The 26281-nt window shown below is 41.0% G+C and overlaps 1 protein-coding gene across 1 annotated transcript; it reads right to left on the bottom strand.

Moving 5' to 3' along the window:
* Positions 1-3074: 3074 nt before the first annotated feature.
* Positions 3075-24684, bottom strand: LOC147515400 (uncharacterized). Its single transcript, XM_086592892.1, is given in 5 exon segments — positions 3075-3106; positions 3109-3612; positions 17257-17569; positions 23096-23374; positions 23377-24684. Coding segments are annotated over 5 exon segments (2436 nt in total).
* Between the last annotated feature and the right edge of the window lie 1597 nt (positions 24685-26281).

The following is a 26281-nucleotide window of genomic DNA, read 5'->3' as shown; positions in this document are numbered from 1 at the left end:
TTCCGCAGTCTCCTTCTTCCGTAATCTCTGTATCTCGTAGTCTCTGAAGTTAGTATTTGATCAATGAGGCGCACACACGCTCAGTTTAGCCTTCTGATAGGTGCACACGCGCTCTGGGCATTGTATCTCTCATTTTCTAGTGGAAGGCCGCAGCGCCAGTTTAAAAACTTACGCTTTGGAAATGCGCGATATGCTCTCGGGGTCTCGTCTCAGATCTCGCAGTTTTACGGTTTCATTGTTTCAAAAGTTCTCCACCTTCGTATCTTGATTGGAGACTTCTGTTTCATCTTGGTTTTCTCGACAACTTGCTCGTTTTAGAAACTTTATTTCAATCGTTAGGTTTATTGATTGAAAGTATTGGTTTGCAATATCGATTTCGTGCACTGCTTGTAATTTCCACATCTTTAAAGAAATTTTTAGTTGTTGTTATATGCTTGAAGTCAGTAGTTGGATTGTTTGATAAGGCAAAGAGATGACAAAAACGGGTCAATTTCGAGTATATGACAATTTCAACCAGTTTCGACCCTTTTTTTTTTCCTGTTTATGGTTAATCTCTGGTCGTATAACTTCGTCTTTGCTTTCTTCTTTGAAGTGGGTATTGGTTGGTTATATAATTTCAAGTTTTAAGTTTAGTATTAGTGGGATCGTCAGTTTATTTATTGGGTTGGTATTTGGTATATATCCTCTGTTTGAAGTTTAAGTCGGAATAGATAAACCTTCGTATGTTCCAACTCAGATTTGTATATTCCAACTTGAGGGGGAGAATAGGGAGATATGAAGATATTCAGTAGTATATGAGGCAAGGAGAATATGGAGACGTATGTGGAAGAGTACTCATGTCTTCATATCTCGCCCCATGTCTTGGCTCTCACGTGTTTGCATCTCAGCAATATGACATCCCCACTATTCAGTCTTTAGTATTCAAGGTAGTAGTCAAACCTAAACTGCACTCTTCAGTATCCAGGTAGTAGTCAAGCCTAAACTACACGTATATTTCAGGTAGCAGTCAAGCCTAAACTTTAAACTGCACTCATGTTTCAGGTAGCAGTCAAGCCTAAACTGCACTCTTCAGTATCCAGGTAGCAGTCATGCCTAAACTGTAGTCTTCAGTATTCAGGTAACAGTCGTGCCTAAATTGCACGTATGTTTCAGGTAGCAGTCAAGCCTAAACTGCACGTATGTTTCAGGTAGCAGTCAAGCCTAAATTGCACTCATCATTATTCAGATAGCAGTCAAGCCTAAACTGCACGTATTTTTCAGGTAGCAGTCAAGCCTAAACTGCACTCATCAGTATCCAGGTAGCAATCAAGCCGCCTAAACTGCACTCATCAGTATTCAGGTAGTAGTTAAGTTTTAATTGCACTAGTATTCAGTATTTAGGAGTACCCATAATAGTATTTTGTTGACGTTAACAGTGATATTAATAGTAGCACCCAAGAAGCGCACATCAAATCAGTGTTATTGTTTTCAATTTATATTATGACAGCCATAACAGCGAATGGAGTGAGTAGTAGCCAAGCAACGCGCCACTAAACCGGTGTTATGATTTCAGTTTGTGACTGTACGTGGTACACCTTTAGTATTCAGGTTAGGCCATTGCCTACACTGACAGTTTCACTTTCCAGAACGTCTCAACAGTTGTTCGAGTTCTTCAACTAAAGACAGTTCTATGCGAAAGGGAGAGCAGTATTCTTATCTTTAATTTTTGCAATTCAAACTGAAATTTGCATAGTTTGCGTAATTATAGCTTAAGGGGGAGTGTTGAAGTATGTAAAGTATTCTACGTTTCTATAAGTGTGGATACGTAATTAGTAGTTGCTGTTTTGAGTAGCTTGACACCTAAGTAAGTCAAGTATAGATATATGAACTAAGGTGTAGAGAAATAACTCTCTAACCCTATTATTCTCCCAGCCTCCACTCTTCTCCTTTACTGGTTTCCCTATTACAATTATGTTCAAGCTCTCCTAGCATCACCACTAAAAGTAAGCAAGCAAGTTCTTACATATAAACTTCTTCTATCTGATGCCCACATGCAAGTGCATTAATAGGTACTGCAAAGCAATGGAAGTTTAATAAGATTTCCAGTACCCTGCAGAGGGAGCCTCATTCTCAGTTTGCTTACTGTCACTGGACTGTCACCTCGTGTGCTCAAGATAAAACCATTGGATCTTACATATGGTGATATGGGGAAACACATTCCCCTACACACGGGAGAGGTGGTCAAAAGCTCACATGGCAGATCAAACAATCTTGATCTAAATCAGCTAGGCTTATGAACATAGCCTGGATGGAGTTTCAATTGACTGGAAATACTTGTGCTTGAATTGGATGGCCTATTGAGGATTCATGACTTCAGAATCTACTGTATGAGTGAATTTTACCAGGACATACAAATTCACCATCGCGACACTTGAACAATTTGTAACCAGTGTTTGAATCCGCAACTGACGTCAATCTAATTTGAAGGGTGGGTTTACTGCGTCGAGATGCTACTTTTCTCAGAAGGAATTCAATAATCATATAACGTCGGAGCGCTCATTTATAATAGGAATATGAACTCGTCGTCAGATGCTAAGGTTGAATTGTAGTTAAAAATAGTGCCGTTGTTACTCATTCCAAAAATTACGAAGACCTCTGCCTAATTTTTTATTTTTTTCAATAGTCAGTCAAAACTATTATTTATTTATGTCTTTTATATATTAGAACCTCATCATCGTCCTTCCTTCTTGCAAATACGATCTTCAAATTTCTGCTTCCTGTATGGTTCAATTAATTTGTTTAGCAGAAGAATATACTGTTGCAGTGGATGGAGCTCTGCCATAGAACTGTTCGTCTTAGTGCACTATTCTAGCTTGAGTTCAGAAGTAGTTAAATGTGGTTTGAGGTAAACAAGATATGTCATTGGATTTACCATCACAAGCCAATATAGATGCGTAAGCTTAACACTATTGGATGGTTCCTACCTGATTATGGAGTTAGATTATAAGAAGTATATGAAGAGAATCAAAACTTAAAGTTTAAAACCCAATAACAATGCATGGATTAGAAATAAGCACAGATGCATTTTGAAGGTTTTAATCATGTACAACAAGTTTCTGGTACCCCTAGATATGGCGCGCTCCATAGTAGCCTCTGGATCTACTGCACCATCTCCGTCCAGAAAAATAGTTAACAAGTTCTTGGAGTATCCACTAACCATTGCAACACCCTTCTGTGTTGCCATTACACGTGTGGCTTTTGAATCTCGTAGGTTCCAGAAAATAATTTCAGGTACCATTGAGCCGTATCCACTCTGATCGAATTTCCTGTGAATTGTTTCATAATCCGTCTCCCAGTTATTGGCAGATGCTTGATCGAATTCCATATCACTGAACACAAACACCCTCTTTATCATCTTGGATTCACTCAATTTCCCTTTTACAGCAACTTCAAGGATCAGATCAAAGACTTTCTGGAAGTTTGTATTATTCTCCCATTCCATATGTTCAATGAATATCTTCTTTTCTTTAAGTGTATTTCCTCTGATTATTTGAAGTGTAGGATTTGCGCTGAATGTGATTAACTTCCCTTTCCAGGGGGCTTCACTCAGTTCGGAAACAAGTAGCCCAAGTGTTGGTGTTATCCCTCACATGAGGAGAGAAACGGAGCTGATTCTGTGTGAATATGTCAGAGCGCACCTGCGCTCAGAGGAGGCGCACCTGCGCTTGTGCCGTGAAATCATTCCAGTGTTTTGGGCGCGACCTGCGCTCTTGTCGTGGAAGCATTACAGTGTTTTGGGCGCACTATAGCTCGAGTAAAGCGCACTGGCTGCGGTGTCCGATTTTTAAGTGGGCCTCGCTTCAAGAATCGTGAAATTTGGTTTTTTGATATAAAAACAAAATCAAGGTTTTGGAAAACCTAAGACTAAGAACCAGACAAAAACAAAGAGAGAGAAACCAATCTTGAAAGCTATCAAGATTGAGAGATAACCTTTACAGAGATACAACCCTGCAAAGAGATAAGAGTGATCTAGTAAGGTGAGAGACTAAAAGGAGAGATTGTAATCTTCATTCCCACTTTATAAAGAACTGGCTCTTGTGGAAGTAGGCATCATTGGCCGAACCACGGTAAATCTTTGTGTTGTGGTTTGCCTTTACTGCTTTGCATTATTATTTGTTGTTGATAGTTGTTTAGCGAGTTGGGCATGTTAGTATAGGACGTAGTTGATATTTAGATTTTATCCGTGAGTTGAATTGTTTCCATATCTGAAGTTATCGTGTAGTGGGGAATCGATTGGTATTGGTATAATCCCCAACAAGTGGTATCGGAGCCAGGTTAGAATAGCCTAGGGTGTTATCCGAATCTTGGTCAGAAGGTGTTTGACGAAATTCCTGAGAGAAGATTTGAGGTACTTGTAGAGATGGATCATTCCGTGAACACTCGCATGATGAGTCTGAATAGGAAGAACTACACCATCTGGAAAGCCAAGATGGAAGACTTGCTATACTGCAAGGATTTGGCACTTCCCATTGAGAATGAGGGAGTAAAACCAGAAAAGACTGATGAGGCTGAGTGGAAAAAGCTTGACAGAAAAGCGATTGGATACATTCGACAGTGGATTGACAATAGTGTCTTTCACCATGTGTCCCAAGAGACTACAACCTTCAGTCTGTGGAAGAAACTCGAAGACCTTTATGAGAGGAAGTCGGGTGGAAACAAAGTGCTAGTCGTTAAGAAGTTTGCAGACACGAAGTACCAAGAAGGTTCTTCAATGTCTGAGCATCTTAATGAAGTACAGAATATCATCAATCAGATGCATTTGATGAAGATTAATTTGGGAGACGAAGTTGAGGCTTTGTTTCTATTAGGCTCTCTACCCGAAAGTTGGGAGACATTAGCAGTTTCTCTACATGGAGCAGCCAAGGATGGAATTGTTACCATGGAGATGGCTACCACATCTTTGTTGAATGAGGAGACTAGAAGGAGTGCAAGAAGCAGCTCCTCTCACTCAGAGATCCTTTTCACAGAGAAATGGGGGAGAGGTCGAAACAGAAAACCATCTCGTTCTAGAGGTGATGACGGAAGTAAATCTAAGGGTGAAGCTAGAACTCTAAGGCGCAGAGGCAATGTTACTATTGTGCCACCAAAGGCCACTTCGGATATGAGTCGCGAACAATCGAAGAGGGATGAGAAGAATAAGCGTGTACATGAAGACATGGTGCGGAGGAACGGAAACACGACAGAGATACTACCGCGACTAGTCGGCGACCTGAGTGGGAATTATGTCGGTTGTGGTGTGTCTTTGTCTTAGTACCTCATGTCGGGATACATAGTGAGTGATAGATCTGAGGAGCATCATATCCGTCACACAATCAAGACAGGGGATTCTTCACTACATACAGCTGTGGTGAATATGGTGAAGTAAGGATGGGTAACAGTGGAGTCTCGACGATTATAGGCATTGGAGATGTTCATGTAGAAACCAATGTCGGCTACACCTTGACACTCAAGGATGTGAGACATGTCCCTGACATACGGTTAAGCCTAATTTCGGTTGGGAAATTAGATGACGATAACTTTGTAAACTCGTTTGGTAAGCGGGGTATGGAACCGAAAGCGAGAGGTTCCATTGTAGCGCAAAGAGGAAAAAAAAACTTGCTCTCTTTACAAAACACACGAGGCTAGTTTGTGTAAAGTAGAAGCGAATCGCCAGGAAGAAGCTTCATCCTAACCGTGGCACAAGAGACGTGGTCACATGGGCATAAAAGGGATGGAAGTTCTTGCTAAGCAAAAGGCCGTGCCAGACATGAAAGGTACACATTTAAATACATGTACTCACTGTTTGGTAGGAAAGCAACACAGGGTGTCTTTCCAAAGATTCCCGTCTCACAGAAAGGACACTATCCTTGAACTAGTGCACACAAACTTATATGGTCCTATGAGAGTAAAGTTCCACCAGGGAGCTTCGTACTTCTTGACATTCATTGATGATATGTCAAGAAAGATATGGGCCTATAGTCTGAAGACCAAGGATGAAGTACTTGGCGTGTTTGAGAAATTCCACAACATGGTGGAAAGAGAGACTGGGAAGTTGTTAAAGTGTATTCGCTCAGATAATGGGGGTGAGTACATTGGGCCATTTGAAGAGTATTGCCAGAGTCATGGGATTCGTCATGAGCAGACCGTTTCCAAGACACCGCAACAGAATGGAATAGCAGAGAGAATGAACCGTACCATTGTAGAGAGGATGAGATGCATGCTATCTCACTCTAAGCTACCTAGAAGCTACTGGGTAGAAGCAATGCGTACAGCCGTGCATGTGATCAACATGTTGCCGGCAAAGCCTCTGAATAGTAATTATTCAGAGAGAGTATGGTCAGGCAGAGATGTTGATTATGGATACTTGAGGGTATTTGGGTGCAGGGCATTTGTGCATATTCCGAAGGATGAGAGATCCAAGCTTGATGACAAAGCCAAGCAGTGCATTTTTCTGGGTTATGGAGATTAAAAGTTTGGTTACAAACTCTATGATCCGATTAACAAGAAGGTAATCCGAACTCGAGATGTTGTGTTCTTAGAAGACCAAACCATAGCAGACTTTGAGGAGGGTGAGAAGCTACAAGCTTTCACCAATGATCTTGTTGATTCAGAACCAGAAGTTCCTACTGTGGAACGTGCAGAAGGCATTAAGAATGCAGAGAACCATGAGTTTGAAGCTCATGATGAGAATCCTATTGCTCATGATGGGATAGAACCTATTGGTATAGAAGATGCAGATGAGATACATGAACCACCACCAGAGCAAGCAGAAGTGCATCCTCCTGAGGCAGCAGCAGATGGGGCAAGGAGGTCTGACAGAGGGAGACTAGCTTCAACTAGGTATCCACCACATACGTATTTTCTACTATCGGATAGTGGAGAACCTATGTACTATCAAGAGGCACTTGAAGGTACAGACAAAGAAAAGTGGTTGAAGGCCATGCATGACGAGATGGATTCTTTGTATAAGAATCACATTTATGAGTTAGTTGAGAAACCCACAGGGAGAAAAGTTCTCAAGAATAAGTGGATATACAAAGTTAAGCATGAGGAGAACAATCCTCACCCAAGGCACAAAGCTCGCCTTGTTGTGAAGGGATTCGGTCAAAGGAAAGGGATTGACTTTGATGAGATTTTCTCTCCTGTAGTGAAGATGACTTCTATCCGGGTGGTATTGGGTATGTGTTTCGACCCCCACTTACGTGGCAAACGTCCATTAGTAGGGGTCTCTATTTTATTCATTTAATCAACAGGGCTAAAGCCCAATTCGCAATATCATGGATCAATGTACATGCCCATTAACTCATGTGTCTAAGGTCAAACCTTAGCCACATGGCTTGCCACTAATGTGCGTTGATTTATGTCCGTGATTCATTTCTTATCAAAGAGATAGTTATCGGTTGACGGTTATACTCTATCATCAATTACTCAAGATACAAGATTACTTGAGCTACAAGGACTCTCTACTCTACCTCTATAAATATCAAACTATTTTTCATAAGGAACTACGTGGAAACTTGATCCCTAGATAATAGATCTTGGGTACGTAGGCAGCCATTATTTGGTTCAGTTTCATCTCCCCCAACATCAAATTCCTCTGTTTCTTAGTGTGTTATTTACCATTGCTCTCGTTGTGTTGAAGTAGTTTACTGCCGAAACATAATTGGCGCCGTCTGTGGGGAATTTAGAATTCATTATCACGTGAAACAATCAAGATGGTAAACACAAGAAGTAGACCAAATAGTCAACATATTCCTCCTGCTAATAGGAATCGCAACCTTCGAAATTCAAATCAGCCAATGCAAGAACCGTTGAACAATCAAGTTGCTCCTAGTAGTAGGATCAATTCTCAACATCCAACCGTAGCAGCGCCACCGCCACCACCACCGCCTCCGCTACCGCCACTCCTAATACGGTTGAGCGTGAGTTACGACGAGTCAAATTTTAAAATAGGAACTTGAGAAGGAAGCTGGCAAAGAGGCAAAGGCTGGTGGACGAGGCTGCAAATTCAACAACATCAGGCGACCACGAAGGGACGCAGGCCATTCCAGTGTATGGGACCGTCTTGAAGATCCACTTCATCGTCCTCAAGAATGTGTTATTTCTCAAACACAATCAACCAGTGCACACTCTAAGAGTAATGACCCTATTACCCGTACTTATGGGGAGAATCGGATTGGCAATGATAACTACTACCCTAGACATGTCCGATCTCAAATGGAAGATTTACCTCTGAGAAGCAATTTTAGGGAAGACCGCCATCCGAGATATGTCCGACATGACTGGGAAGGCGGGCATCCCAGACAAGAGCAACAAAACATGGAGAAGTGGTATAATTATACCAACCACCCGGCCAAGGGTGACTACCGGCCTAGACAGGCTGGTTACAAGGATAGACAAAGATAATCACCGGTCGGAGCTGATCGTGCATACCGCCAAAGATCTCTAACTCCAATAAGAGATAATGGAAGGTATCCTTCTCCACATGGGCACGACCGGGCGTCCAGTTGTTCGAGCCAATACTTTAACTCTAACAGAACAACAGTTGAAAGAGTTGATTGCAAAAGAACTTAACGGTAGAGAGTCAAGGGATGTACGAATGAAAAACTTGACAGTCAATGATGGCATACTTGATAAGTTTTCACTCGACATTCAAGAAGCTTACCACCATTCCGACTTCAAACAACCCGATTTTGAACTTTATGATGAGTCGGAAGGAGATCCTGGCTTGCATGTTCTATCATTCAAAAATAAGTTGGTGTTATGGGGTGGAGATGATCCGCTCATATGTAAGCTCTTTCCATCAACTCTAAAGGGAGAAGCATTACGCTGGTTTAATGAGTTGCTTTCAAGATCAATTCACCAATTCAATGAACTAGAAAATCAGTTTGTTAATCATTTCTGCCACAATTGCAAGACGCCAAAGGATGTCGACTCACTTTTGAACATCAAGCAACAACGTGACGAAAAGTTACGTACTTTTGTTACTAGGTTCCGGAAGGCAGCAACACCGCCGCCTCCGCTACCGCAAACGGCGGTACAAACGCCTCCGAAAGAAGGCGTCGCGAAAAAAAAGTATAAGGAAAAACTTCATCCCAGACTGGACCGACCTGACAGGGAAGGCCGACCTTCCAGATTTGCGGAAAATTGCCATCCTAGACAGGTCCGACCAGACAGGGAAAAAAGGCGTCATGGAAGAAAGTATAAGGAAAACCTTCATCCTAGACTGGACCGACCTAACAGGGAAGGCCGACCTCGCAGATTTGAGAAAAACTGCCATCCCAGACAGGTCCGACCAGGCAGGGATGGAAGGTGTCACAGAAGCAACTAGATGGAAGACCACAATCCCAGACAAACTACCGACCTAGATAGACTAGTTACACGCAAAGAAAAAGACAATCTCCAGTCGGACCCGAACGTGTGTACCGCCTAAAATCTCTAACTCTTGTAAGAGGTAATGGCAGGTGTCATTTTCCACATAGGCTCGACCGGGCGTGCAATGCTGCTTTAAATCTTCTGGATAAAATGGATTTCACCCCACTTAGCATGAAGTCCCTTTGATGTAACTTCCCACTCATCATAAAGTTCATCTGAACCTTAACGAAGCTTGTCCGATTCATCCGTATCCGTTGCCACGAATTTCCGAACTGGTGAACGCCACTTCAGGCTTCTAACGCCTATCTTTCATGGATGCTTCTTCAGGGTACTACCAGATATCTTTGAATGTGGATGACCAAGAGTTCACCGCCTTCATCATCGACCAAGGCATTTTTTGCTACACTGTTATGCCTTTTGGTCTGAAAAATGCCGTTGCAACCTACCAAAAGATTGTCAATACAATTTTTTCCGATCTGTTGGGAAAAATAATGGAGGCTTATATCGATGATATAGTCGTTAAATCGAAGCATACTGGTGATCATCTTTCCGATCTTTAACTTGTTTTTGATTGGCTTAACAAGTATAACATGAGACTCAATCCCGCCAAATGTTCTTTTGGCCTCTCTTCTGGAAAATTTCTGGGATACCTCATGACTCGTAGAGGTATTAAGGCTAATCCTGATCAGATACGCGCCGTTATTGATATGCCATCACCAAAAAAATAAGAAGGAAATTCAACGACTTACTGGTTGACTTGCCGCTCTTCATAGATTTATTTCTAAATATTCCGATTGTTGTCATCCCTTCTTCCAGACTTTAAAGGGGGCAGCAACTTGGAACGTTGTTTGTGAGATGGCATTGCAACAACTGGATAAATACTTGGTCAGTCCTCCTATATTGACAAGTCCTTTAACGGGTCAACCTAGTGGCATATTCTGCGATAACTTTCGCAGAATGGGAAAGTTATCTTAGTGCGTATAGCATTGTCTTTGAAAGTCGTACTACTGAAAAAAGACATGCTCTGGCTTCTTTGATAGCTGATTTTCCGATTGATGATTCTCCTATTGACGATTTCTTGCGCCAGGAAGAATCTATGGAAGACATTCTGCCGCCAATAATTGGGGGCGACGAAGACCAACATGAAAAAACAATTCCTAATCCTATTGACCTATGGATTGTTTACTCAGATGGCGCCCATAGTAAATCTGGGTCTGAAATTGGATGTATTTTTTGTTAAACCCAGCGGAGAAAAGATTGGGAAATCTGTGCGACGTAGCTTCGCCGCTTCAAATAACGAAGCCGAGTATGAGGCTGCCATCTGTGCCTTGAGAACAGCTTTGACACTGGGGGAGCGAAAGCTCTAGTTGTACATGGATTCTCGCCTTGTTGCCAATAAGTTTGGTGGGTCTTTTGAAGCAAGAGATGAGCGTATGGCGGCTTATCTTAGTTTGATACATAGTCTTGCTCGACAATTTGATAGCATCTCTATCACTCAAAGACCCCGAAATGACATACGTCATGCAAATTCATTGGCTTATCTCTCCATCGCCGTTAGAAGTGAAGGGTCAAGACACATCACTTTTGCAATCATCTTTTCGTCAGTCTAAGTTTGAACGTTTTTACGCTCGCTTAGTTCGTTACTCTCATTACAAAAAAAATCTGACGAAGTTACCACATTTAGCTTCGTCAGTTTAAGTTTGAACGTTTTTACGCTCGCTTAGTTCATTACTCTCATTACGAAAAAATCTGACGAAGATACCATATTTAGCTTTGTCAATCTAAGTTTGAACGCTTTTACGCTCGCTTAGTTCATTACTATCATTACGAAAAAAATCTGACGAAGTTACCACATTTAGCTTCGTCAGTTTAAGTTTGAACGTTTTTATGCTCGCTTAGTTCAATATTATTATTACGAAAAAATCTGACGAAGTTACCACATTTAGCTTTGTCAGTCTAAGTTTGAACGCTTTTACGCTCGCTTAGTCTATTACTATTGTTCCGACAAAATGTGACGAGGTTACCACGTTTAGCTTCGTCAGCCTAAGTTTGAAAGATTTTATGCTCGCTTAGCCTATTATCACGTTTAATTTCGTCAGTCTAAGTTGAACGCTTTTACGCTCGCTTAGTCGTTATTATCGCTACGACAAAATCTGACGAAGTTACCGCGTTTAGCTTCGTCAGTCTAAGTTCGAACGCTTTTTACGCTCGCTTAGTTCGTTATTATCACTACGACAAAATCTGATGAAGTTACCGCATTTAGCTTCGTCAGTCTAAGTTTGAACGCTTTTACGCTCGCTTAGTTCGTTACTATCGCTACGACAAAATCTGACGAAATTACCACATTTAATTTCGTCAGTCTAAGTTGAACGCTTTTATACTCGCTTAGTCGTTACTATCACTATGACAATATCCGACTAAGTCACCGCGTTTCATTTTGTCAGGTGAAGTTTGAACGTTTTTTACACTCGCCTTAGTCTAATTTTGCAGAGTTAAGTTAGCATTGGGGGCGTTTTTCTCTACATGGGAGCGTCTCATTATATTTCATTTCAACTACATAAATCAACAACATTGTCAGTTTTCTGCAAGTATGTTATCTGTCACAACAACAATATTCAATAGCAAACCCATACTTTATTTTTATTTTCATCGCAAGAATTTTTAGCTCTATGATATTACATTCACACAATCACATAATCGTTGGTTTGGGAAAAGCCAATGGTTTCTTATCAGTGTTTTGCTTATACAACTCGTACAACTCTTTCCGTTTCAAGCGAAACTATATGCCAGCTTAATTATTTTTTCTAAGGCATTGTTCCGATCTTTCAACAAAAAATTTTCCGAGCAAACAATTTCAACATCTTCATGCCGATTTTTCCGGGCGAATCTTTCCGAGTTAAACTTTTCGACAGCGCCATTATTTTTTCTAAAACATTGAGCCGATCTTTCTCAACGAAACTTCTTTCAGCTTCTTTCATTTTTCTACGACATTAATTGACACCTTGTTACGGAAAACTTTTCTCCGTCGACTCTTTGTGAATATATTTTGCTCGTACTACCGCTGTCGTTTCTCCGTACGGCCAAAAAATCGCATTACGTTAACTTTCTGAGCGGATTGAAAATTATCTTCACCTTATTTATTTTTTACAAGGCATTGAGATCATGCGGAGCGAAACTTTTCTTCGCGGTATTTTCGTGAATATTCTTTCTCCCGTCGTACCACTGTTTCTACCTGCGACGACAAGAATAAATTTTTCGTCAGTCTTTCAAACTTAACCAAAATTTTACGATAACTTTAAAAAAAATATATATATATATATATATATATATATATATATATATATATATATATATATATATATATATATATATATATATATTTTTTTTTTTTTTTTTCCTTCAATCGCCTCATATATTCTTTCCGGTTGTCTCCGTTTTCTTCGCCTTCTTCTTGCAGCCAATTTTAATTTTGATCGAAACGCAACAATTTAAGCTTAATATCCCGAGCTAGATTATGTCGGTCAATCTTTAGTTGCCTATCCAATTCGTGAGTAGAGAGAAATTCGGTAGACTTAATTGTCAAACCACGCTCTGCTTCACTGCGGCGGATATCCGTCATCCTATGACGGTTTCGAAAGCAATGATACCAGCCGCCGCTTCTCATCGGGCCGGCATCTAAAAACGCCATAACTATGATCCCTTGCTCTCCACCACAAAACCAAAACGATATCAGCACCTACAAAATACTTGTTAGAAAAAGACAAAAGAAAAAAATATGAGGTTTGGAACTTGTAATCTCTCATTTAAGATGTAATCTCCTTTCTCTAATTTTATGATCTCAAGGAGATTGGCGAGAACTTCGATGCAAGACCAATTTGTTGAAGACGCCTCGGCTTCTCCCCACCTTCATGTATCAACCGCCCAATCTCTTTCAAGGGAACAACATTTTCTAAGATGACTCGGCTAGTATGCGACCAAAAAAAAAAACTCTGTCTGCTGCTCGCATCATTAACAAAGATCCTCCAAAGTAGCCAAAACAGATTCAAACCCTTTCATCGATGAACGTCACCAAGCAAGCTATCTCGCAAACTTCGTGAGGTCGGCGAGAAGCTTAGCTAACTAAGCTAAGAGATCCCTTTCCATGTCCTTCCGCCAACTTGGGGAATTCAATTCTTTAGTGCATAAAGCGACTTCCTCCTTATCTTTTGCCTTTGTAGAATTCTTTGATTGCAGAGATGGACATCTCTCTCGGGACGCTCTTCGGATACAAATTTCTCGGGAGCGACTTGGGCAAGTGGGACGGTAGAAGTTCCCCTGAAGGCGTCGCGGCAGCTGGAGCCATAGATATATCCAAAGGGCGCTCTCCACTCCATAAATCCCTGTTTCCGAGATACATATTACGGTCCTGAGAGTTTAACTGATCATAAGTGGGCATCGCCATAGGCCTCTCTGAAGAGTATCTCTGCAAGGCTTCTTCTCTTGCATATGAGGTCCACTCTAACGCAGGACCATAACCATTTGGACCAGTTGGAAATCTTTTGGGATCTCCAGGAGGAGGTATGTTAGCCAATGGAACAACAGACATCAATGGCTGTCCTCTGGTAGACATCCCCCTAGCAAGACCACCTTGGGGACCAAGGGTAATGGGATTATTGTCCAAGGGCCTCTGGGACAATGGAACTGAGAGGGTCTTGTTTTCAAATGAATGTCTTTCATCCATTCGAACATCTTGAACAGCATATCCACGAATTTGAGGTTGGAATCCACTATGACCACCCATTTGAGAATTTGTAGAAGACCACAACAAATAATAACTTCGGAAGAATCATTCTAGATATTATTAGGAAACCGTATTTAAAGTTCTAATCTATTTAACTCGTGAGATTTACTTTCAATTATTATCTAATCCAACTTCATCCCTAATCTCAATTCTTATCTTCTCCACATTCTTATCTCATCCAACCGCTTTGTGTCTAATTCATATTTAACTTCCTTTTATTACTATTATTACTAAACTGCCCCTATATTTTATTTTCAACGGTATAATCCAAGTATCGCTATTCCACTGGCACGTATTGTTTAATTCAAATTTCGTATTATTACGAGATGCGTTCCGTACAGTTTTCGCCAATAGAGTTTTTTTTTGCAATTTTATTTTATCTGTGCATTTTCGGCTATCTTTTATTTAACTACGTCATTGCGTCTCGTATACGTTAATTTGACATTTTTTCGTTTTCGATAATTCACGAATTTTTCCCGATTGTCCATTTTTCTTATCGTTTACGTTCACACGACACTTTGTTATACACTCCGCTTACTCTTTTATTATTTCACGTTTTCCGTGATTTATCTTCTCTTCTTTGCCATGTGAACTTTGTTCAGCGACAAAGAGGGCGTGTTCGACCCCCACCCACGGCAAAACGCCCATTAGTAGGGGTCTCTATTTTATTCATTTAATCAACGGGGCTAAAGCCCATTCGCAATATCATGGATCAATGTGCAGGCCCATTAACTCATGTGTCTAAGGTGAACCTTAGCCACATGGCTTGCCACTAATGTACGTTGATGTATGTCCAGATTCATTTCTTATCAAAGAGATAGTTATCAGTTGACAGTTATACTCTATCACAATTACTCAAGATACAAGATTACTCGAGCTACAAGGACTCTCTACTCTACCTCTATAAATATCAAACTATTTTTCATAAGGAACTACATGGAAACTTGATCCCTAGATAATAGATCTTGGGTACGTAGGCAGCCATTATTTGGTTCAGTTTCATCTCCCCCAACATCAAATTCCTCTGTTTCTTAGTGTGTTCTTTACCATTGCTCTCGTTGTGTTGAAGCAGTTTACTGCCGAAACAGTATGAACCTAGAGGTTGAGCAGCTAGATGTTAAGATAACTTTTCTTCATGGAGACCTTGAAGAAGATGTCTACATGGACCAGCCAGAGGGGTTTGAGGTCAAAGGCAAAGAGAACCTAGTATGCAAGCTGATAAAGAGCTTGTATGGGTTGAAGCAAGCACCGAGACAGTGGTATATAAAGTTTGATTCCTTTATGGTGAAGCAAGGATACAAGAAGTCTACTTCCGATCATTGTGTGTTTGTTCAGAGATTTCCAGATGGGGATTTCATTGTGCTATTGCTGTATGTGGTTGATATGTTGATAGTTGGCCCAAACATCAACAAAATATCCAAGCTGAAGAAAGACTTGAGTAAGTCCTTTGAGATGAAGGATTTGGGTCAAGCAAAGTAGATACTTGGGAGGCGGATCACTCATGATAGAAAGAGTGGGAAGTTGTGGCTTTCTCAAGAAAGCTACATTGAGAAGGTGTTGAAGAGATTCAACATGGATCAAGCGAAGCTAGTCAGTTGTCCGCTTGGTGGCCATTCCGCATGACCAAAGAGATGTGTCCTAAGGGTGAGCATGAGCAGAGTCAGATGGAAAAGATTCCTTATGCATCCGCAGTGGGCAATTTGATGTATGCCATGGTGTGTACTAGACCGGATATTGCTTTCGCCGTTGGTGTTGTAAGCAGATTTCTGTCAAATCCGGGTAAAGAACATTAGGAAGGTGTTAAGTGGATATTGAGATATCTCAAGGGCACTTCCAAATCGTGTTTGTATTTTGGTGGAAGTAAGCCCTTACTTGAAGGCTACACTGATGCAGACATGGCAGGTGATGTTGACTCGATGAAGTCCACCTCCAGTTATCTGGTTACTTTTGCAGGGGGAGCAGTGTCTTGGCAATCTAAGTTGCAAAAGTGTGTTGCCCTCTCCATTATAGAAGCCGAGTATATTGCAGCCACTGAGTGTTGCAAAGAGATGCTATGGATGAAGAGGTTCTTCGACGAACTAGGGTTAAAGCAGAAACAGTTTGTAGTTCTGTGTGATAGTCAAAGTGCCATTCACTTGAGCAAGAATCCGAGTTTTCATTCTAGATCCAAGCACATACACGTGCTTTATCATTGGATTAAAGAAGTACTCGAAGACAAGCATTTGTGTATCGAGAAGATCCATACCGACAAGAACGCGTCGGATATGATGACCAAAGTCTTACCGAAAGGTAAGTTTGATATTTGCTGTGCTACCGCCGAAATAGTAGCAGACTCCTCCTGTTGATTTGGAAATTGCATGGAGGTATCCCCCCTCAATGTTTGGGAGGGGGAGATTATTGGAGTTATCCCTCACATGAGGAGAGAAACGGAGCTAATTCTGCGTGAATATGTCAGAGCGCACCTGCGCTCGTGCCGTGAAATCATTCCAGTGTTTTGGGCGCGACCTGCGCTCAGAGGAGGCGCACCTGCACTCTTGTCGTGGAAGCATTACAGTGTTTTGGGCGCACCTGTGCTCCGAGTAGGCACACCTGCGCTCGTGTCTGATTTTCATTGGCCTCGCTACAGTAACCGTGAAATTTGGTTTTTTGATATAAAAACAAAATCAAGGTTTTGGAAAACCTAAGACTAAGAACCAGACAAAAACAAAGAGAGAGAAACCAATCTTGAAAGCTATCAAGATTGAGATAACCTTTACAGAGATACAACCCTCAGTAAAGAGATAAGAGTGATCTAGTAAGGTGAGAGACTGAAAGGAGAGATTGTAATCTTCCTTCCCACTTTATAAAGAATTGGCTCTTGTGGTAGTAGGCATCATTGGCCGAACCACGGTAAATCTTTGTGTTATGGTTTGCATTTACTGCTTTGCATTATTATTTGTTGTTGATAGTTGTTTAGCAAGTTGGGCATGTTAGTATAGGCTGTAGTTGGTATTTAGATTTTATCCGGAGTTGAATTGTTTCCATATACGAGTTATCTGTGTAGTGGGGGAATCGATTGGTATTGGTATAATCCCCAACAAGTGCAACACAGACCTCCATTGGTATTCCCATCATGCTTCCAGATACATCACATACTGCAAGACAATTTCTGAATTTTACTTGCATGGACAGATCTTCCACCATCCTGTTCCACTGTAGCTCTGCGACCTCACAAACTTCATTCCCAGACTCCAAAATCTCATGTGGAAGCAATGCTCTTGCAGCTATCATGGCTTTTCCTTCTCTTACTAGCTCAAGATAGTTATAGAAACGGAACGGATCTTGTTCTCGGAAGAGGTCCTTGTAATTTTTCATGGCAACTGAAGCCACTCGATTGTAAGGAAGAGACATCCACTTCTTTGAACTCATTGTTGGCTTTATCCCTCACATGAGGAGGAGAGAAGAAGTTCATTATGCATGGAGATGTCAGAGCGCGACCCGCGCCCATGCTGCAGAAGACTTCCAGTAGTGATAGCGCGACCCGCGCTTAGATTGCTTTTGCCCGAGGCGCGACCCACGCCCAAGACTATTTTTCGTGGGCTTTGCTACAGTAACCGTGAAATTTGTTTTTTCATATAAAAACAAAATCAAGGTTTTGGAAAACCTAGAGAGAAAAAAAGAAGGACTAATGCGAGCAAGCAACCAAAGAGAGAAAATCCAATCTTGAAAGCTATCAAGATTTAGAGATATAACCTTTACAGAGAGATAACCCTGTAAAGAGATAAGAGTGATCTAGTAAGGTGAGAGACTGAAAAAAGAGATTGTAATCTTCCTTCCCACTTTATAAAGAACTAGCTCTTGTGGAAGTAGGCACCATTGCCCGAACCACGGTAAATCTTTGTGTTGTGGTTTGTTTTTACTGCTTTACATTATTATCTGTTGTTAATAGTTGTTTAGCGAGTTGGGCACATTAATATAGGTTGTAGTTGATATTTAGAATTTGTCTGGAGTTGAATTGTGTTCAAATACAAGTTATCTGTATAGTGGGGGAATCGATTGGTATTGGTATAAACCCCAACAAGTGGTATCGGAGCCTTAGTTAGATTAGCCTAGGGTGTTATCCAAATCTTAGTTGGAAGGTGTTTGACAAAACTCCTGAGAGAAAATTTGAGTTTAAATAACTTGTAGAGATGGACAAGTCCGTGAACACTCACATAACGAGTCTGAATAGGAAGAACTACATCATCTGGAAAGCCAAGATGGAAGACTTGCTATACTGCAAGGACTTGGCACTACCCATTGAGAATGGGGGAGTAAAACCAGAAAAGACTGATGAGGCTGAGTGGAAAAAACTTGACAGAAAAGCGATTGCATACATTCGACAGTGGATTGACGACAATGTCTTTCACCATATGTCCCAAGAGACTACAGCCTTCAGTTTGTGGAAAAAACTAGAAGACCTTTATGAGAGGAAGTCGGGTGGAAACAAAGTGCTGGTCGTTAAGAAGTTTGCCTACACGAAGTACCAAGAAGGTTTTTCAATGTCTGAGCATCTTAACGAATTACAGAATACCATAAATCAGATGCATTTGATGAAGATTGATTTGGGAGACGAAGTTGAGACTTTGTTTCTATTAGGCTCTCTACCTGAAAGTTGGGAGACATTACCAGTCTCTCTACACGGAGCAACCAAGGATGGAATTGTTACCATGGAAATGGCTACCACGTCTTTGTTGAATGAGGAGACTAGAAGGAGTTCAAAAGGCAGCTCCTCTCACTCAGAGATCCTTTTCACAGAGAAACGGGGGAGAAGTAAAAGCAGAAAACCATCTCATTCTAGAGGTGATGACAGAAGTAAATGTAGGGGTGAAGCTAGAACTCCTAAAGCAGAGAGGCAATGTTACTATTGTGCCACCAAGGGCCACTTCAGATATGAGTACAGAACACTGAAGAGGGATGAGAAGAATAACTGTGTACATGAAGACATGGTGCAGAGGAACGGAAACACATGCAGAGATACTACTGCACTAGTCGACGACCTAGTAGGAATTGTGTTAGATTGTGGTGTGTGCTGTCTTAGTACCTCATGTCAGGATACAGAGTGGGTGATAGATACAGGAGCATCCTATCACGTCACACCGCACAGGGGATTCTTCACTACCTACAACTGTGGTGAATATGGTAAAGTGAGGATGGATAATAGTGGCGTCTCGAAGATTATAGGCATTGGAGATGTTCATGTAGAAACCAATGTCGGCTACACCTTGACACTCAAGGATGTAAGACATGTCCCTGACATACGGTTAAGCCTAAGTTTAGCTGGGAAATTAGATGACGATGGCTTTGTAAACTCGTTTGGTAACGGGGCATGGAAACTGAGCAGAGGTTCCATTGTAGTAGCCAAAGAAAAGAAAACTTGCTCTCTTTACAAAACACAGGCTAGTTTGTGTAAAGCAAAAGTGAATGCAGCAGAAGAAGAAGCTTCCTCCGAATTGTGGTACAAGAGACTGTGTCACATGGGCATAAAAGGGATGGAAGTTCTTGCTAAGCAAAAGGCCTTTCCAGACATCAAAGGTACACATTTAAATACATGTATTCACTGTTTTGTAGGAAAGCAACACAGGGTGTCTTTCCAAAGATTCCCATCTCACAGAAAGGACAATGTCCTTGAACTAGTGCACACTGATTTATGTGGTCATATGAGAGTAAAGTCCCACCAGAGAGCTTTGTACTTCTTGACATTCATTGATGATACGTCAAGAAAGATATGGGCCTATAGTCTGAAGACCAAAGATGAAGTACTTTGCGTATTTGAGAAATTCCATAGCATGGTGGAAAGAGAGACTGGGAAGTTGTTGAAGTGTATTCGCTTAGATAATGGGGGCAAGTACATTGGGCCCTTTGAAGAGTATTGCCAGAGTCATGGGATTCATCATGAGCAGACCGTTCCCAAGACACCGCAATAGAATGGAATAGCAGAGAGAATGAACCGTACCATTGTAGAGAGGATGAGATGAATGCTATCTCACTTTAAGCTACCTAGAAGCTACTGGGTAGAAGCAATGCGTACAGCCGTGCATGTGATCAACCTATCGCCGTCAAAGCCTCTGAATAGTGACTATTCAGAGAGAGTATGGTCAGGCAGAGATGTTGATTATGGATACTTAAGGGTATTTGGGTGCAGGGCATTTGTACATATTCCGAAGGAGGAGAGATCCAAGCTTGATGACAAAGCCAAGCAGTGCATTTTTCTAGATTATGAAGATGAAAAGTTTGGTTACAAACTCTATGATCCGATTAACAAGAAGGTAATCTGAAGTCGAGATATTGTGTTCCTGGAAGACCAAACCATAGTAGACTTTGAGGAGGGTGAGAAGCTACAGGCTTTCACCAATAATCTTGTTGATTCAAAACCAGAAGTTCCTATTGTGGAACGTGCAGAAGGCATTGAGAATGCAGAGAACCATGAGCCTGAAGCTCATGATGAGAATCCTATTGCTCATGATGGGATAGAACATATTAGTATAGAAGATGTAGATAAGATGCATGAACTACCACTAGAGCAAGCAGAAGTGCATCCTCCTGAGGCACTAGCAGATGGGGCAAGGAGGTCAGATAGAGAGAGACTAGCTTCAACCAGGTATCCACCACATATGTACGTGCTACTATCGGATGGTGGAGAACTTATATACTATCAAGAGGCACTTGAGGGTACAGACAAAGAGAAGTGGTTGAAGGCCATGCATGACGAGATGGATTCTTTGCATAAGAATCACACTTATGAGTTAGTTGAGAAACCACAAGGACGAAAAATTCTCAAGAATAAGTGGATATACAAAGTCAAGCATGAGGAGAACAATCCTCACCCAAGGCACAAAGCTCGCCTTGTTGTGAAGGGATTTGATCAAAGGAAATGTATTGACTTTGATGAGATTTTCTCTCTTGTAGTGAAGATGACTTCTATCCGGGTGGTATTTGGTATGACTGCAAGTATGAACCTAGAGGTTGAGCAGCTAGATGTTAAGACAGCTTTTCTTCATGGAGACCTTGAAGAAGATGTCTACATGGACCAGCCAGAGGGGTTTGAGGTCAAAGGCAAGGAGCACCTAGTATGCAAGCTGATAAAGAGCTTGTATGGGTTGAAGCAAGCACCGAGGCAGTTGTACATAAAGTTTGATTCCTTTATGGCGAAGCAAGGATACAAAAAGTCTGCTTCCGATCATTGTGTGTTTGTTCAGAGATTTCCAGATGGGGATTTCATAGTGCTATTGTTGTATGTGGATGATATGTTGATAGTTGGCCCAAACATCAACAAGATATCCAAGCTGAAGAAAGACTTGAGTAAGTCCTTTGAGATGAAGGATTTGGGTCAAGCAAGGAAGATACTTGGGATGCGGATCACTCGTGACAGAAAGAGTGGGAAGTTGTGGCTTTCTCAAGAAAGTTACATTGAGAAGGTGTTGAAGAGATTTAACATGGATCAAGCGAAGCCAGTCAGTTGTCCGCTTGGTGGCCAGTTCCACATGACCAAAGAGATGTGTCCAAAGGGCGAGCATGAGCAGAGTCAGATGGAAAAGATTCCTTATGCATCTGCAGTGGGCAGCTTGATGTACGCAATGGTGTGTACAAGACCGGATATTACTTTCGCTGTTGGTGTTGTAAGCCGATTTCTGTCAAATCTGGGTAAGGAACATTGGGAAAGTGTTAAGTGGATATTGAGATATCTCAAGGGCACTTCAAAATCATGTTTGTCCTTTGGTGGAAGTAAGCCCTTACTTGAAGGCTACACTGATGCAGACATGGCAGGTGATGTTGACTTGATGAAGTCCACCTCCGGTTATCTGGTTACTTTTGCAGGGGGAGCAGTGTCTTGGCAATCAAAGTTGCAAAAGTGTGTTGCTCTCTCCACTACAGAAGCCGAGTATATTGCAGCCACTGAGTGTTGCAAAGAGCTGTTATGGATGAAGAGGTTCTTCGACGAACTAGGGCTAAAGCAGAAACAGTTTGTAGTTCTATGTGACAGTCAGAGCGCCAACCATTTGAGCAAGAATCTGAGTTTTCATTCTAGATCCAAGCACATACACGTGCGTTATCATTGGATTAGAGAAGTACTCGAAGACAAGCATTTGTGCATTGAGAAGATTCATACCGACAAAAACGGGTCGGATATGATGACCAAAGTCATACTGAAAGGTAAGTTTGATGTTTGTTATGCTATTGCCGGAATGGCAGCACACTCCTCCTGCTGATTTGGAAATTGCATAGAGGTATCCCCCCTCACTGTTCGGGAGGGGGAGATTTTTGGCTTTATCCTTCACATGAAGAGGAGAGAAGAAGTTCATTATGCGTAGAGATGTCAGAGTGCGACCCGCGCCCATGCCGTAGAAGACTTCCAGTACTAATAGTGCGACCCGCGCTCAGATTGCTCTTGCCCGAGGTGCGACACGCGCCCAAGACTATTTTTCGTGGGCTTTGCTACAGTAACCGCGAAATTTGTTTTTTCATATAAAAACAAAATCAAGGTTTTGGAAAACCTAGAGAGAGAAAAAGAAGGACTAATGCAAGCAAGCAACCAAAAAGAGAAAACCTAATCTTGAAAGCTATCAAGATTGAGAGAGATAACCTTTACAGAGAGATAACCCTGTAAAGAGATAAGAGTGATCTAGTAAGGTGAGAGACTGAAAGGAAAGATTATAATCTTCTTTCCCACTTTATAAGGAACTAGCTCTTGTGGAAGTAGGAACCATTGGCCGAACCATGGTAAATCTTTGTGTTGTGGTTTGCTTTTACTGCTTTATATTATTATCTGTTGTTAATAGTTATTTAGCGAGTTGGGCATGTTAGTATAGGTTGTAGTTGATATTTAGAATTTGTCTAGAGTTGAATTGTGTTCAAATACAAGTTATCTGTATAGTGGGGGAATCGATTGGCATTGGTATAAACCCCAACACTCATGTAGATCTTTGGAAGTTGAAGGTTTTTGTGCAGTGGGATAAGGACTTGTTTCCTAAGCCGATCACGGACCCTATAAGCATAGTGAACTTCTTCTATTCCTTCATACTCTGGATCACAACTGCGTGGAAATACTTTCCTCGCAATGCTTTCACAGATAAGAGTTGATCGGTCATATGAAGAATCGAGAGATGGACACCACTTAGAAGCCAAACTTATCTTCCTGTATTGTTTGAGTTTCAAGTGATGTAGGTCGGAGATCAAGAGTGTCCCGCGTAGAGACCAGAGATTTGGTCGTGTAAGAAACGATAATTAGGATCATTATTATACCTTTGAAGCGCTTTATTTGCCATGGTAATTGCTTTCTTCTTTTTCCAATCTCTTGGAGAGTTCTTCTTCTCGTTTTGCTCCTCCCGTTCCATATCTTTCGTGTCCTTTTGTTCCATATCATTTTGCTCCTTTTGTTCAGTCTCTTTAACTTCGTGTTTTATCTCTTTCTGCTCCTCCAGTTCCATATCGTTTTGGTCCTTCTGGTCAATCTCATTTTGCTCATTTTCTTCACTCTCTTTCGCGTCGTGTTCTATCTCTTTCTGCTCCTCCTGTTCCTCCTCTGCCTCTTCCGGTTCTATATGTTTCTCCTCCTCCTGTTCGTCCTCTGCCTCTTCCGGTTCTATATGTTTCTGCTCCTGTTTCTTAATCCGTACGATTTCAAATTTTGCCAAAATCCAGTCCCGCAACATGGGCTTATTGTTTGGATGCACTGGACAGCTGGAACTGGTACATGGATATCTGGGATATGGATTAACAACTCTTGTTCTTCTAGTATTTACAATTCTACTACTCCTTGGTTTTAAATTTCTCCTAGGCATCATCAATGCTATTTTGCTTCTTGTCCGGGAGAGTGTAATGTGCCATCTGTTCTTTCTTTTACCTTTTTCCCAGTATACTGAATTGTTCTTTCTCTTAATCTTGGTATAGTGTCGAACACCAAAACCTTCTAGTATCCGATACAATATTTCCAGCAAATCTTTAAGATAACCAAATTCAGCTAACCATCTCACATTGAGTGCTAAGGTTTTGGGATGGTACTCGTGGAGCCAAAGTGCAGCTGCATAGAATCCTTCCTTGTCCGATTTACCGGTTCCCCTAACGCCTCTTAACTGGCAGATGAGTTTGAGAGTGGTTAACGGGTCGTGTTTCCAAGCTGAACTCAACAGTTGGAGTACTCGTTTTCGCAGTGTGTCAGGAACAACATGGAAGAAGAAATCAAGACAAGGATTCCCGGTGGCCAGAAAAGTGGCAGAGCCATTCTCTGTGAACCCTTTCTTCGGTGGCTTTGTACATTTGGTTTTGGTCGATTTGAATGCGGATTTTACCCTATCCCAAACTTGGGGTCTTTTGGGAAGAGGGTCGTTGACTGTATCTTGGTTTTGGGTAGGAGTGGCAAAGGAGACTTGGTTTATGACAGGAGTTACGGTGTCATCATAGTATAATTCAGGCGGCCCCAATAAGTGTATGGTGGTGGTCATGGTGTGTGGATAGGTGGTTGATGAAGACTGAAACGTTTGTTGACGATCCATTGAGTTATAAATTAGTATGATTTCTTGCGCTCCAAGTAAACTTGTATCCAATGTTGTAAATCTGAGTGAGGAACACTCAAAATATGTGTGAGGAACACGCAGAGTCTCAGATTGACTTGTGGCCCAAGTAGTGGATAAAATCATGCTGAGTATTGAAACCGAACCGTTTATGTAGGGAAGATTTGTTTTCAAAATGCTAACTTATTTTCTGACCTCCCTTTGTTTCTAATTTGGTTTTGTTTCTAAATTTTGTTACCCGGGTTTGTTTCTAATTTGACTTTGTTTCTAAATTTTATTACTAGGGTTTGTTTCTAATCTAATTTCATCTCACTCGGTTTTTAAATGTTAAGAAGTCGTCTATATATAAACAGATGGAAAGGTACAGAAAAGGCAAGAAGAAACAAGAGTGACTTGAGAGCTTTGTTATAGCAATTCTCCAAATAATTAATTCGTGAATAATACACTAATTGAATTTTTGAAGGCCCAAACTTTTAATACTTATGCACTTTTCAATAATTCGAAATAATTCACGTTTTTTTTTTAATAAAACACGGATTCTTGAATTATTTAAAAATTGGTTTAAAAATACCACTACAAGAAAATGGGGAATTCGACAGGGATGACCCGAAACATTTGCCACGGACCAAAGCTGTCGAATAATTAGTCATGGTTGCTCTCTGTTGGTATTGTAATAATTACTGTAGCATGGCTTGACAGTATTTTGCAACCTTTCTCCACAGTCAGAACGCGTAGGTGTTCCCACGGTTTGAATCGTTGGATCAGATCTTGACATTATCTATTCTCTCCAATGGTTATACTGCGCTGGCATAGATCCAAAATTGCTCCAAAATTTTGGGCGCACACCAAAATTTCCAACCCACAAAAACTCAGAATTTTAAGAAATAGTTAGAAACTAATCTCGCCTCTAACTTCCATTGCCTCTGTCACCATCTCTCTCATCTTCTTCCCTATCAGTTCATCCACCACCACCACCTCTCTAACAGTTTGTCACTACCGCTTCTCTCACGATCTCTCTCATCAAACATCAAAGGTAATGCTTACAAGTGTTTATTTTATTAAAGGTTAGTTTCTCCTTTTTTTGTTTTGGATGGAAATTGAGTAAAAGGTGATTTTTTTGTTGTTGTTACGGATTCTTAGCAACTCAAAGGACGCTCGACTATACACAAAATCAAACTCTTGGTCTTCATTGCCTTCAACTTCATCTTCAAACTATTGGTAATCAAAGCTCCTCTTTTCATCTCAACTCACATAGGATTTTATGTTTGGAATTAAGTGCAATAGGTTGCATATGTTGTTTGACGTTATACCAACAAACTGGTTGAAGTTGTAGTTTGATATTTGACGTGCGTTAGATTAAAGTTAGTATTTTTTTTAAGTTGGGCTTTTGTTTTTTCACTGTTAGTTAATTGGGTTTCATTTATTTGATTGATTTATATGTGGATGTTGTTGTTCTCACTGGTTTAGTTCAGTTTGAGATTTGAGTGCTTGTTTTGTTTGCTTATTTTAACTTGTATGATTGATGGTTTGCTCATAATTGAAGATGGTACTGTTAGTTTTTGATGAAAATAAGGTTGAA

Source organism: Coptis chinensis, chromosome 2 (assembly GCF_015680905.1).
Source record: "Coptis chinensis isolate HL-2020 chromosome 2, ASM1568090v1, whole genome shotgun sequence".
NCBI lineage: Eukaryota > Viridiplantae > Streptophyta > Magnoliopsida > Ranunculales > Ranunculaceae > Coptis > Coptis chinensis.
The sequence above is the reverse complement of the archived record's forward strand: the minus strand, read 5'-3'. Positions and strand labels throughout refer to the sequence as shown.